Source organism: Electrona antarctica, assembly GCF_951216825.1.
Source record: "Electrona antarctica genome assembly, chromosome: 19".
Classification (NCBI taxonomy): domain Eukaryota; kingdom Metazoa; phylum Chordata; class Actinopteri; order Myctophiformes; family Myctophidae; genus Electrona; species Electrona antarctica.
Window position 1 is genome coordinate 16,126,865 of NC_136800.1, and position 14,470 is coordinate 16,141,334.

Sequence of the window (14,470 nt, forward strand, 5' to 3'; positions counted from 1 at the left end):
TTGCGCCGCCCCCTGGGCGTCGACGTCAATAAAAGTAAATGATGGCGGAACTTGAGAAACGTAAACGAGTGTCAGACTTTAAAGCATCTAATGATAGTATGTCGACCGAAAAGAAGAGAGCATCGGGTGATGGTTCCACAGCTCATGTGAAGCTTCTCGCCGCTGGCTTTTATGGGCTGAGTTCTTTTCTTATTGTTGTGGTCAACAAAAGCGTCCTGACCAGCTACAGGTATGGATGGAATGGAACACACGGGTGATCTTTGGACTGCATCCTGTTATGCTGGATCAATATTGTTTATTGATTATACAAGGGTGGGGAGAGTCAGTGACAGTTATTGTCATGTTTTTATGTTTGTCTTCAGTTTCATGTAAAGCACTTTTGATGAAGTGTAAATAAAGTATTATATTTGCACAACCATTTTGTTAAGGGATATTACTCAGCACTGCTGGTCTCGGACAGGGACAAACTGCAGGTTGAAAATGCCCTCAGCTCTGAACTCGGTAGAATCTGCACCTGGCTCGCTGATAACAAACTATCTTTACACCTGGGAAAAACTGAATCCATTCTCTTTGGCTCTATTAGTAATCTCAGCAAGGCAAATGGCTTCTTGGTTAGAGTGGGTGACAATGTTATCACACGTAAAGATGAAATTACCTACCTAGGTTCCATCCTGGAGGCTAATCTTTCCGGTGATAAAATGGCCACCAACGTAATCAAAAAAGTCAACCATAGAACAAGATTCCTCTACAGGATCTCCTCACTGGTCAACAAAAACACCTTGAAGACCTTAACAGGAGCCCTTGTACAGGGTTTCTTTGACTATGCATGCACCTCCTGGTACCACAGCACCTCAAAGGCCCTTAAAACCAGGCTCCAGACTTCCCAAAACAAACTGGTCAGGCTCCTACTTGATCTAGCCCCCCGAACCCACCTCACCCCTGCCCACTTCGACAGGCTGGAATGGCTTAGGGTCGACGACAGAGTACAGCATCTTGCAATGGGTCTGGTCCACAAGATTCGATACACCACCAAGATACCCATGTACCTGTCTAGATACTTCCTTAATGTTAACGAAGTCCACACCCACAACACCAGAGGGAGTGCAACGAACCATGTACAACCCAGATTCGGCACAAACAAGGGACTAAATTCTTTTCGCTCCTATGCCACCAAAATGTGGAACGCCCTACCAACTGTCATTAAGACATGCGAATCCCTTGACTCCTTCAAAACCGCTCTCAAAGGGCACCTACGGATGGCTGCAATTCGAAACTGGCCCCCGTAAAATCTGAATCCCCCCCCCCGCCCCCCCCCTTTTTCCCCTCACTGTATATATTTCTTTTCCCTTTTTACCTCCTTTTTGATGAATTCTTTTTTGATGAATTCCTGTTCTGTCTATAGAAGTGTCTATTTGTACGTCTCTAAATGTTTTGATGATTTGAACATGGTGGACCCTGTTGGAAACAAGTGTAATGCTTAATTGGGTCGTCCACTCACAGTTAACAGCCTTTGTATTGAGTTTGTGCTTGAAATGTACTGTAATTCTGCAAACTGTTAATAAATTCTTCAATCAATCAATCAAAACGGGGGAATGACCTCGTTGAGTTTGAGTGCATTAAGCAAAACTTTGTAACAAACGGGACCTCAAATATAACACTGAAATAGTTGGACTGTACAACCTTACTGTACAACTGCTAAAATGTACTGTGTATGTACTTTGCAGATTTCCTTCGTCAACATGCGTTGGACTTGGCCAAGTAAGCCTCAATTTCACAATTTAATCTGTACATACAGAACACAACATGAAGCTATGCATTAGGCCACTTTGACTGTGTGTGTGTGTGGGGGGGTGTCATCCTCAGACAAAAAAGGGTCATCCTAGGGATACAAGACCTCGATGTAAAATTTGCTATTTTGTCCAAAATGTTAAATATTTTTAAAAAAACATTTTAAAATAGTGAAAATAGTTGCTGTACAAGCCCTCAGTCTGTAACCAAAGGCTTAAGTACTTTAAAGTTCATTGTTGATGGCAAATATGAGACGTGTGGGGACAAGATGACGTACATTTTCGCTGCATTGAGAATGGCATTTAATATTTGTGTTGCGGACATTTTGTGGGGAATATGCTGAATATAGGAGGAAGAATAGGCCTACATGGAGACATTCTTTGCCACCATGCCAGTCATGAACCAATACCAGCCACCCTATCACAATAACTCACAACAAACCTCAGCAACTACAACACACATAACCTACTGTTTATCAGTCTTCAATTTCCTTTGGAATTTAGAATTGTTGTGTTATATGTGAAAGCCCAAACCTCTAGCTCGAACCAAAAGGAAATAGCAGACTCGCATACCTTCAACGGCAGATACAACACAACATACAAACTGTAGATTCACATCAGCATTCAATTCCAGAGCCACAGACAGTTACTGAACATTTGTCCTTGCCACCCAGACCCAGTCATTGGGTCCAGAAATGACAGTAATAGACAGTACACAAGCTTGAATTACATTATACACACAGCATACAACAAGCAGCAGCAAAGAAGCAAAGTTCCTACCTTGAGCCGTCTTCTACTTGACTTCAGTTGTGTAAGTGACCAGGGTCAAACTTTGGAACGCATGGATAGAGAGATAGAGCTTCCAGCTCTCTCTCTAGTTCATGATGAGCCCTCCAGCGGTGACTCCAGTCATCTCCATCCTCCATACATCTGGATACTGTAGCTGGCCAGTACTTTCCTCCCAGTATCAATGGCACCAACCAGACTCATTCTCCTGGCTGCCATCTTCTCACTCAGCCTTGGATGTTTAGTACTGCACATAGCATTCTGGTGTAGTGCAGTGGTCAGGGATTTAGGGCTGGCTCTAGGGTCCAGCATTCAAAGCATGCCAAAGGAGAATGGACTCAGGGCTGAGAAGAAGCTGAGCTTGTGGGTCTACTCTGGGGTCATCACCCTGGTCCGTGTTCCTGTGGAGCAGGTTGAAAGAGACACCATAAGCTTTGAGTATAGGTAAGTAAAGTAGAAAGAAAGTGAGCTGACCAAGAGCAACATACTGTACACTGTACCCTGTCCCAACTCACTAGCAACAGCAGTCTAGTATACTGTATGTAGGTGTACATATATAATACTCATAACATTACTGTTCTTCCCCGGATTTGACTTGTAGTGCTTTTGAGTTTTTATTTTACTTCACCAATACTCAGCCAATGACTACTACTTTTTAAGAGTTTGTTTATATGTTAACATTGAAGAATTCACAGCACTTTTGCATTCAACTACTGTAGGTCTGGGACTTGAAAATGGAAACCTGAGTTTGAGAATTAGTCCACTACAGTATCGTATACTTGTCATTATTTAAGACAGTTTTCCAAATATTTTATTTGGGATCAAAATATCCAATTTTACATCAAGGTGCCGACTTATCCTCCAATACAATTCAAAATAAATACAAATATTCACCTTGACTTGGCAACATTGTTCAGGAAATACAAATGTTTTAATTGCAAGTTACAGAAGTTGTCCAAGTCGCACCACAACGATAACACAACCTAGGCTAACATACATTATAGAACATACTATACAACATCATCATTATGTAGAACATAACTGGCTCAATCATGTTCCAACTTCCAGATGATTGCTACTATCGTGGTTCTAAGGACTGCAAAGGCATTAGGCGTTATCACATTTCCAGGCTTGGATTCAAGTATACCCAGCAAGGTGAGAGAAAATATATGTTTGCCTTCAAACCATTACATATGCTTTCAAAGAAAACATTGAATTAAAAGACAAGTACTGTAAATTATCTTTTTTGTGTGTGTGCCGTCTTCCAGATGTTCCCTCTGCCTCTGCTGTATGTTGGGAATCAGATATCAGGGCTGTTTGGGACACAACGACTCAAGTGAGAGCTTCGTGTTCACTTTTTGATAGATGCTAGTTATACTATGCAGATATGGTGGTTACTTGTCCACATATTTCTGTTATTAAGATACTATAGTCATAAGTTTTGTCTGAAATCACATACTAACGCACTGCATACTACACCGTATGCTATTTTCAGCATACTGTTGATCTACTAAAGAGTAGGGTTTCACTTCGGGCCTACTACATGCAGTACGTAGTTAGGAACTATTCTTCATAACGTTCTTTTTCCCACAGCTTGCCCATGTTTACAGTTTTAAGGAGGTTCTCCATTTTGCTCACTATGGTGTTCGAGGGAATCTTACTGAAGTAAGTTTGTGGTTCATACAGTATATGAATAACATTCCTCAAACTAGCATTTTGATTGCTCTGTCAACAATGTTGTGTGTGTTGAGTGTTATTTGTATTCTTTTGTATCGTCTCTTGCTCATTCTATTTCATACTGTACTGCCCCACCCCACCCCACCCCACCCCAGAAAGACATTCTCAGGTTCCATCAAATCAACAGTGTTTGCCATGATCTTTGGAGCTTTTGTAGCTGCAAGGTGAGTCATACATTTGGACACAATAGCATTAATTATATAGCCTCACATATAGAATTATTCATTTCTAGCTGTAGCCTATATTTGAGGTTTTTCTTAAAGGCTTATTTATTTTTTGTTAGACGGATGTCAAGTTCTAAATTATTCCAATAATCTATAGCTCTATAAATGTTCTTATTGAGTCTGTCTTTGAACTAGGTACAACAATATGACCAGTAACAGAAAGTCTTGTATTGTTTGTGAGTATGTATATCTTGACAATAATCTATTAGGTCAAACAAAAACAAGGGCATCTTTGAGTTAATAACGCAAAAGAAGAATGTGGCCAAGCTTGAGGAAATCCTTTGCTCAAATGAGAGGCTGGAGTGCTTAGTATTTACAATACTAGTTCTTATAGAACATCCCAGAACAAGTCTGGCTGCCCTATTCTGTACAACCTGTAATTTAGCTAGATTAGTTTTAGACTAGATGACCATACAGTTGAACAATAATCCAAGTGATTTACAAACATGACCCAGGATGTCAGAATGTACATAAGATAGACAAATTCTTGTGACTGCAATACCTCTGCCCATTTTTTTGACTATTGTATTTATATGCTCAGTCCACGATAGTTGACTGTCAAGGACGATGCCCAGCAATTTGGCGTTGTCCACCGGTTCGATACCCGCTGGGGACGCTGTGGGCGTGTTTTCTTCTTTGCATCAGTGCCCATACCCTAGGTGGGGTTGGCAAAAGGGCCATTCTGTGTGGAGTTTGCATGTTCTCCCCGTGTCCCCTAGGGAATTCATTTTAATCATTGAGTAATATGCTATGATAAAATTTAATCCAACACAACAATCCACTCTTACTGGCTATTCAGGAGCCTGAGAGAAATTATTTACACAGTCCATGTTTCGCACTATTTCAATGCTTTCTGTTGTAGTACCGACTTAGCCTTTGACCTTCAAGGCTATGTCTTCGTCATGTTGAACAATATTCTGACTGCAGCCAACGGCGTGTACGTCAAACAGAAACTGGATTCCAAGGTAAGTTAAAGGGACACTTCACCCTCTTTGTGTGTGTAATATGTGGTTTTAGATATTTTAGATTTTAACAGTGAGCCCAGTGTCTCTGATGTCATCGACACTGGGCTCACTTACCTCCTGGACTACAATTCCCATAATGCTTTGGTGCACTGCTCCTCCTTGTGGATAGGGGGAGGGCTGTCTTACTGAGACAACATGTAATCCAAGGACTATCTAAAGAGGACCAAGTTTGTGCATGTACAACTTCCAGGTCTCAACTGTGCATGTTTCTTTCCTTCCAGGGAGCAACATGGCATCCACCGTACGGTCTTTGCTTCTCGTCCTCTTTAGATAGTCCTTGATGTAGTCCAGGAAGTAAGTGAGCCCAGTGTCAATGACATCAGAGACACTGGGCTTACTGCACACACAAAAATATCTAAAACCACATATTACACACAAAAAGGGTGAAGTGAACGACTTGAATCACAGCAACCATATTCTGGGGGGAACAATAGCCAAAAATAGCAGATCTACAAGCTCACAACAGGTGGTGTGTTTGTAGATCGAAGAGATTTGGTGTAGACTGAAAATAGCAATCCAAGTACAGAGCCAACCCAGGTCCAGTTTTCTTCCAAGTCTATAGAGGGTTTAAGTTGTTATGTTCTTAAAGGTAGGGCAACAGATAAGGGACAACTTTTAATATTTACATACCAGTCCATATCTAACAATTAATGAATGTTGGGGCGGGCCATATTTAATTGTTCAACACCGTTTTCCAACATTTAAATATCCAGCATTTAAAATGATCTGTTGCACTGCCTTTAATTTCATTTTTAGGCAAAAGTATAAAATAAATAACTCAATGCCCCAATGAATACCCACAGTCACAGGAGTGGCTGTGGATGTGGTTAAACAAGGAAAGGACCTGGAGGCTCTGGAAGTACAGACGATAGATCAGGCTATTAACAGTTGACTAACATTGTCCCCATGTCAAAAACCCTCTTAAAACCTATTCCCCTATCCTTTACTGACTCCGGCAGCGTAACTCTGTAATTGGAATATAAAATGTCACTAATTAAAATATATCCTCATATAATCTAAATTAATAATCAACATTTTGTTTGAGGTTTCGTAACCTATAGTTTCCTTACCAAGAACTAGTAGGCTGTACAGTGTACACCTCATGCCTCCAGGTCCCCAACAAACACTCAAATCAGGCTTCTGGCCAAACAGGCCTCAAACCTGGTCACCCCTTTTATGCACTACCATTAAAGAGGCAGTGCTACACTAGTGTTAGGCCTTACCTGGCTGGGACAAGTGAGATTCCTTACATAAACATAAAAAACCCTAGTTTAACAAATTTATATGGACCCAACTCTTGCAAGAAACCAAGGCCTGCCCTATTTATAATAGATAAAGTATAATGAGATGAATAATTTATTATTTAAAAATGTCACGGGAAGCCCTTGCTGTAAATCCTGCTGAAATGCACGGCAGGCCTATGTCATAATTAAGCGTATGTGCTGCAATGGACAGCTCCGCTTCTGAGGCACGCAGGGGGATTTTGCGTCGGTGCCCAGGGACCCGTTTTCTCATAGTCCACCGTCCTATGCCAATGCGTTGTGAGCTTATAGATCTGCTATTTCTGACACACAATAAATCAGGGAGTACCTCATAAGACAAAGAAAAAACTAATACTTGACTGAAGTTCTATTCTGTTCTACTTTCTTATATTCAACCACAATACTACAATCCATCTATTTACTGTTGGACACACAGGAGCTGGGGAAATACGGACTACTCTATTATAACGCGTTAATGATGATTTTCCCTACCATGGCGTATGCATACTTCACAGGCGACTTACATGCGGTAAGAGGTTTTATGACAACTGATATCCTTCAGTTTTAAGCTGTGAAGTGGCCAGGTTTCCTCATTGTGTGTGTGTGTGTGTGTGTGTGTGTGTGTGTGTGTGTGTGTGCGCGCGCATGTATGTCCACTCATTCTTTGTTCAAGGCGTTGGAGTTTGATGGATGGTCTGACATGCTGTTTACCGTACAGTTTGTGCTTTCGTGTGTGATGGGGTGAGCTCTACACCTCCTTGCTGTCTCTATGTTACTAATCCATTATGCAATTGTTCAAGTGTATTAATTTTGCATATTCATCTTCGACAGATTCATCTTAATGTACTCCATCGTGCTTTGCACGCACCACAACTCGGCTCTGACCACCACCATTGTGGGTTGTATTAAAGTAAGTCAGTTCAAGTTAGTCTGTCAGCATGGCAACTCCATTTCCACCCTTAGATATATATACCTAGCTACCGCATTGGCTGCTGCTGCTCGTTACGCTAGTGGTGCTCAACCTTTTTCATGTCAAGCACCCCCAGAATTATCTGTATTTGGCCACAGACCCCCATCTGAAAATATGTTTTTCCAGGGACCCCCCAAAAGCAAAGGTTAAAAGTGAAAAACATTCCGAAAGAATATATATTCAAAGATTTGCGCCACATTTTTGCTAGAGCCGTAAAAATCTTCTCTTATCGGGGCCCCTGACATATTGATTGATTGATTGATTGAAGAATTTATTAACAGTTTGCAGAATTACAGTACATTTCAAGCACAAACTCAATACAAAGGCTGTTAACTGTGAGTGGACGACCCAATTAAGCATTACACTTGTTTCCAATAGGGTCCACCATGTTCAAATATCCCTTCAAAAGGGGGTCCGCGGGCTAATGAGTGTCAATTTGGGGGTCCAAGTTTGGTAACTACTGTCCTAATGCATGTATTCACTATGTCTATGGAGGCAGGAGGTACGAATTTTCAACAGATTCGAAGCGATTTGACTAGTGTCTTACGTGGCCATACTGTTGCCTCTCGCAATTTTCAAATGGTTCCGTCATACAGTCTGGAGAACGGAAGCTCTTTCCATGAGTAAGTGATAAAGCGGATGTGACGCATCCCCTCACTTGGTGCAGCGGCAAAAACAAGTGCTACTCGAAGCAAAACAGTGTGTCGATTGTTGAAGCTAAGATGGATAATTAGTTTCAGCGTTATTTCTTCTTTCACTAGTGTTGTCTGTGTTAATTCCATGATACCTTTATGTGTTAAACTATCCGCACACAAATAATATGAATCTCCCACTCGTATGACTCTATGCTCTTGGTTGTGTTTCCAATGGCACTACAGTTCCGTGAGCACCTCGTTGTGTTTGGTCGAATATCTTTCCGGTCTGAACAGCAGAGACAGCTTCCGTTACTCAGCTCCAGACTCTATGTAGCATTCGGAGATTGTGGAATAGTTGTCTGTCTACACGAGACTAGGATACTTGGTTAAATAAATAAAATGGGTCTTCATACCAACACCTTATCTTACATAGATAATAACAGTAATTATTATTAAATAATAAAGTTTTAGTTTATATACGACTTGGGCCTATTTCTTGCAGTGGAATTATGGCAAGCTGCACTGTTTAATACAGAGGCAGGCATGTTGATGTACACAGCGCCAGTGGCCAATGCGTTGTCTAGGTATTTAGGTCTATGATTTATATACTATGCACTGATCAGTTGAAACGAAGAACCATCTAAGTCCATAATTTATTCTGACCCCTCCCAGAAAAGTCGTATCTGTCCTGACCCCTCATCCATAATTTATACATTATGGATATTTATTATGGACTGGTTCTTTGTCAAAACTGCTCTGATGTTTAACTTTAAGTCATCTCTATTCTGTCTTTTATTTAATATTTTACCCTAGTTTTACTACTGTACTTCTTCTGTACCTGTTCTCTACGCTTAAGTTAATTGTACATTTGTTTCTTACTGCAGTGTGCTAGACAACTATGTGCCATGAATTGGGACCAATACAGATCTATGTTTTCAACAGTTGTTTGCTAAATGCTGACTTTCTGAATTCTGTTTCCTCACAAAGAATATTCTCGTCACGTACTTTGGCATGGTGCTGGGTGGCGACTACATATTCACATGGACAAACTTTGTCGGCCTACATATCAGGTTATATATATTTTTATACTTGATTTTAGATAGATCATACCTACTACAGGGAAGCACCATAGAAGACAGAGAAGCACCATGGGAAGCAAGCATGACTCCTATTACTGAACAAACTCTCAGATAGCAGAATCAGAGTCTATCAGAATTGACTGCACTGAATCACTTACTGCACTGCTAATATAATTCTTCTATTTTTCCACCAGTATTGCTGGCAGTTTGGTGTACTCCTATCTTACATTCACAGAAGAACAGACCAGTAAGAATGACGAAAATGCTAATTATATTCAATGTTACATACAGATAATGGTATCTTAACCACAGCCTGGCATCTCTATTCTGGGACACCATTTTCAGAGATTTTCTGTGAATGAATGAGTGAAGATAGATGATCTACAAGCTCACAACGCATCTCGCCGTGTTATGAGCTTGTAGAGGTTTAAGTGTCTTAAGTGGTTAAACTACTATTAAGTGGTGGTGAATGCATAAAGTGTTTAGTACAAGTGACTACAACAAGACTACAAGTTCTGAAATATTTATATCTCATTTGACAGAAAAGGCATAAGTGCTGGGATTCCTGCCAAGGCCAGCATTATTCTTCCTGGAGCACAGACTTATGACGACCCATCAGACCAGAGGAAAATGGGTTGGGACCCCTTTTGGGGTCATGGAGTCATTGCTATGGGTCGCGAGTATTTCATTTTTTTTTAAACAAAAGAAAAGTGTGTGTGTGTGTGTGTGTGTGTGTGTGTTTCTGTGTGTGTATATATATATATATATATATATATATATATATATATATATATATATATACACACACATACATAAATACAAACAGACACAGACACACACCGGTGTGTATATATATATTTCTAAATATTTTCAAAAACTACATTTCAAAAATTATTTTATTGAAACATTTATTTTATTTTTATTACCCATTTTTCTCCCCAATTTAGTTATGCCAATTGATTCCTCCCCACACACATTCCTGGGTTGTCGTGTCCTACTGACTCAACTACCAGTGAGGAGACCCCACTGGGAGGACATAGAGCGGTCGTCCTACTCCTCCCGCTCAACACTCCCTGCTGCCCCAGCCCATAGAATTATGTGCACTGCAGTGCCAATAGTAGGGACTTTAAGCAACGAGGGTTTTCAGGACGGCTCCGCTACGCGGAAGTAGGGCGGCTATGACGCAATCACTGTAGCTGTCAAAATCGTTAAGCAAACAGCCGTCGGCGTCAGGTTCCCATCCATCTTTTGTTCCCATGGTGACGCGTCTATGCAGCATGTGTCAAACATAACCACATCATCTTTTTTTTAAAACACCCCGTCGCGCGTCAGCTAACTTACCGATATTGCTTAATTCTTACATGCGCTGGACAGCAGTGGAAAGAGGAAGGTGCTGGAGCAATCTGTGTTATTCTAAAACCGTTTTAATATAAACATGGTTAATATATGGTATTAGTGTTATTTCTTCATTCAGAGCATGCCAACACATTACACAGCATAAGAGAGGTGATGGAGCAATCGGTGTAAATGTATGACAGCTATAATTTCAATAAACATGGTTATGACATGGCGTTGTAGACACTATGTAAGTGTAGGTTCTGCCGTAGCGACGGCAAGCAGGTTTATGTACCGCACTGATCCATTTCCGGTTGCTTAAAGTCCCTATTATCACCTTCCCTCCCTCGAACATAGGCCAATTGTGTGACTATTATAAGAACTCTTCGTCTCTGCTCCATGGTGGTGGGCAGCTACTACTGCACCACAATCATTTCTGGAAGAAAGAAAAAACATTCCATAAATCTAAAGAAAAATTAAGAAATAGTGAAAATAGAAAATCTACAAACATTGAGAACTTCTACGAATGCCTTCTAAATAGTTCTCAAACTTTTTCGTGTTTCTTGAAAAACCTGTGTTGCTATATATAGCTGCTTTCCCAGTTGCTTTTAATGGGTTAAATAGGGCTTAAGTGGTAAATTCATAATGTATTTTATTTTTGTAAGTTTGGGTCCTGCGAAGAACCAAATTTATCTTTTGGGTCTCTGGCTTAAATGATCAATCAATTTTATTCTGGCTTGGATCAATGGAACTAACATATTAAATTGAAGTTCCTATTTAGTGGGTATCACAATGAAATCTCATTTTAAAGAAAGAAAGAAAACTAGAAAAAGTGCCCTTCTGGGCACAGGTCTCCACCAGGAGGATAGGACTGTGTGAGATGTTTGGCAAAATGTTTAGTAGTAATATAAACATGTTTGCCTTGTATGGCAATTGGATGATTTGAGGCATTTTGTTCCAATCAACCTGTTTTGCAAAAATCAACCTGTTGGTGGCGCTATAACAGGCCAATGTGAAAAGGGTGGGATATATTCCTCAGCCTAGTAAGAAAATGTGTGAAAGATTTCACGTAAATTGCATGCTGTGTTCATGATTTGAGGCTTTTGTTCAAAACGGGGCAATCTTGCAAACTGTGAAAGGCAATTATAGCCAATTAGGGTGGAATATGAAATATCGGACAGATCCGACTTGAGCACATGACCATAGAGATACTGTGTAACGATTTGTGAGATTTTTGGACAGAATCTGGAGGAGTAATATCCAAAAATGTGTTTTACAAAAGTCGGCCTCCTGGTGGCGCTATAAAAGGCAGATGCGGAAAATGCAGGTCAAAGGTTTGTCCTTGGCCTCTAGGGAGTGTGCATGCAACGTTTCACGCAGATCGGTGCAGTTTTAGGTAACAAATGTGAAAAGCTGCATCATGGTGGCGCTATAACAGGCCGGGTTAACCCGGTCGATGCCAAACTTTGCACACACACTCCCTAGATGCCAACGATGAACCTCTGCCCCGCATTTTCCAAAACGGCCTGTTATAGCGCCACCATGAGGCAGCTTTTCACATTGTTTACCTAAAACTGCACCGATCTGCGTGAAACGTTGCATGCACACTCCCTAGAGGCCAAGGACAAACCTTTGACCTGCATTTTCCACATCTGCCTTTTATAGCGCCACCAGGAGGCCGAATTTAATTAATTGGCTATAATTGGCTTTCACAGTTTGCAAGATTGCCCCGTTTTGAACAAAAGCCTCAAATCATGAACGCAGCATGCAATTTACGTGAAATCTTTCACACATTTTCTTACTAGGCTGAGGAATATATCCCACCCTTTTCACATTGGCCTGTTATAGCGCCACCAACAGCTTGATTTTTGCAAAACACATTTTTGGAACAAAATGCCTCAAATCATCCAATTGCCATCAAAGGCAAACATATTACTTATTTATATTACTCCTAAACATTTTGCCAAACATCTCACACAGTCCTATCCTCCTGGTGGAGACCTGTGCCCAGAAGGGCACCTTTTCTAGTTATAATTAAAATCGTAGTATTTTGGCAATTATTTGGGGCAATATCCTCATGTCCCAGCAATGGGCCGTGGTCCACACGTTGTGAATCGCTGATATGGATGATTAAACAATTTAATTTGTCATGTACTGTGTATGAATGAACACATGTACAGAGTGGAGTTTCTACATTCATTCATCCCTATCACTGTATGAATCATTTTGTCTGAGATAATTGTGAATGTATGAGAGGCAAAGTATTAAATCTACTTGAAAGATATGTACTGTATGAATGTTTTGTTGAGAATACTACTGATGAATAAATTCACAGCCATGTTGCTTCCTTTCCCTCTTTCTAATCTCAAAATCCATAGTTACTCAAGTACTGTACTGTAAAATAACTAAGTACATTTACTAGTGTACTTGAATATAAATCTTAGGTACTTTTACTGTATTTGCATTTTTCAATCATTTATATTTCTATTCCACTACATCTCGGAGGCAAATACTGTACTTTAACTCTTAATTACTAGTCTACAAAACATCCATCTATCTTCAACCGCTTATCTGGAGTCGGGACAGCTCCAGCAGTGCTCCATACTTCCCTCTCCAGAGCAACATTAGTAACTTCATCCTGGGCCAGTTTGGATAAAATCCTCCCATCTGATCCTTGGTCTGCCTGGGGGTCTCCTTCCAGTGGGATGTGCAACAAGGACCTCTCTAGAGAGACGCTCCTGAGGCATCCTTACTAGATGCCTGAACCACCAATCAATGAATTTGGCTATTCAAAAAGAGCCTATATCTACAAGCTCACATCACAAGAACATATTGTACAGTAGATCTGCTATTTTTAAAATAACTTGATCCATTCTTTTTTGACTTTTTTCACTCCCTTATGTGTGTGGGTGCCTGCCTGCCTGGCTGGCTGGGTATGAGCATGAAAACAGCATGGTTATTTTTCACCACCTGTGCGCAACCTAACACACACAAACACACACGCACATAATAACTGTATATATGATGATTTTGGGTGTGCCAGTACAGTACAGTAGAGGGACCGGCACACGGTAACTCTGTAATTTCTCAACCGTTTCGGACACGGGGCGCCACACCGGAACCGGCCCGGCCCCCTGGGCGCGTTCCTGGGGGTCTGGAACTCTGATGAAATGGCTGATGAAAATATTAACTTTGCGAATTTAAAGAATTCCCAAAATAGGGACACGCACTAATAAAGACAGCATTTCTAATACATCTATTAAATATAACCCAACATGATTACATTCACAGCCGTTCTTGGTATACACTTCAGTTTATTCATGTTGCCATTTTTGAAGTAATAAAAATGTACAACACATAATTTGTCAAAAAAAAGGGGGGACTACATGAATTAACAATCATTTGAGGCGTTAAAGACCAACTGTAACAATTTGTGAATGTAGGTTCAAAGCTGTGGAGTACAAAGATCGAACAGAACAGCTACAGTACCAAACAAATAAAATATGAGGTCTTTCAAACTCACACCCCTACATTAAAGTAGTCTCCATTGTAATGGATGGGAGTGACTCCCACCCTGAAGTTCAAACAGTGAACTCTGTTCATTTCAACAGTGCTTTGATAACAGAAGAC

The 14,470-nt window shown here is 40.6% G+C and overlaps 1 protein-coding gene and 1 long non-coding RNA gene across 5 annotated transcripts in view; one reads left to right on the forward strand and one right to left on the reverse strand.

Moving 5' to 3' along the window:
* LOC306942970 overlaps positions 1-6,704 on the reverse strand; it is a 31,443-nt gene extending 24,739 nt beyond the window's left edge. For both annotated transcript variants that reach the window (XR_013792357.1, XR_013792358.1), the window contains exons 1-2: positions 6,630-6,704; positions 2,568-2,974 (exon numbers count right to left, since the gene is read on the reverse strand). This is a non-coding gene — a long non-coding RNA (uncharacterized lncRNA). The remainder of the gene's footprint in view (positions 1-2,567; positions 2,975-6,629) is intronic.
* LOC306942969 (nucleotide sugar transporter SLC35D2-like) lies at positions 3-11,840 on the forward strand. 3 transcript variants are annotated; one of them, XM_079529170.1, is made up of 13 exons: positions 3-229; positions 1,725-1,758; positions 3,642-3,728; positions 3,842-3,909; positions 4,167-4,238; positions 4,406-4,474; positions 5,397-5,499; positions 7,258-7,350; positions 7,495-7,562; positions 7,653-7,731; positions 9,414-9,496; positions 9,700-9,752; positions 10,048-10,185. In XM_079529170.1, the coding sequence occupies exons 1-13, from the start codon at positions 39-41 to the stop codon at positions 10,056-10,058; spliced, it is 1,011 nt and encodes a 336-aa protein (XP_079385296.1). In that variant the 5' UTR covers positions 3-38; the 3' UTR covers positions 10,059-10,185. The 3 variants fall into 3 exon arrangements, with proteins under 3 accessions (XP_079385296.1, XP_079385295.1, XP_079385297.1); XM_079529169.1 differs by lacking the exon at positions 9,414-9,496 and having other exon boundaries at positions 10,048-11,840; XM_079529171.1 differs by lacking the exons at positions 7,258-7,350; positions 9,414-9,496 and having other exon boundaries at positions 10,048-11,840.
* The last annotated feature ends 2,630 nt before the right edge of the window (positions 11,841-14,470 follow it).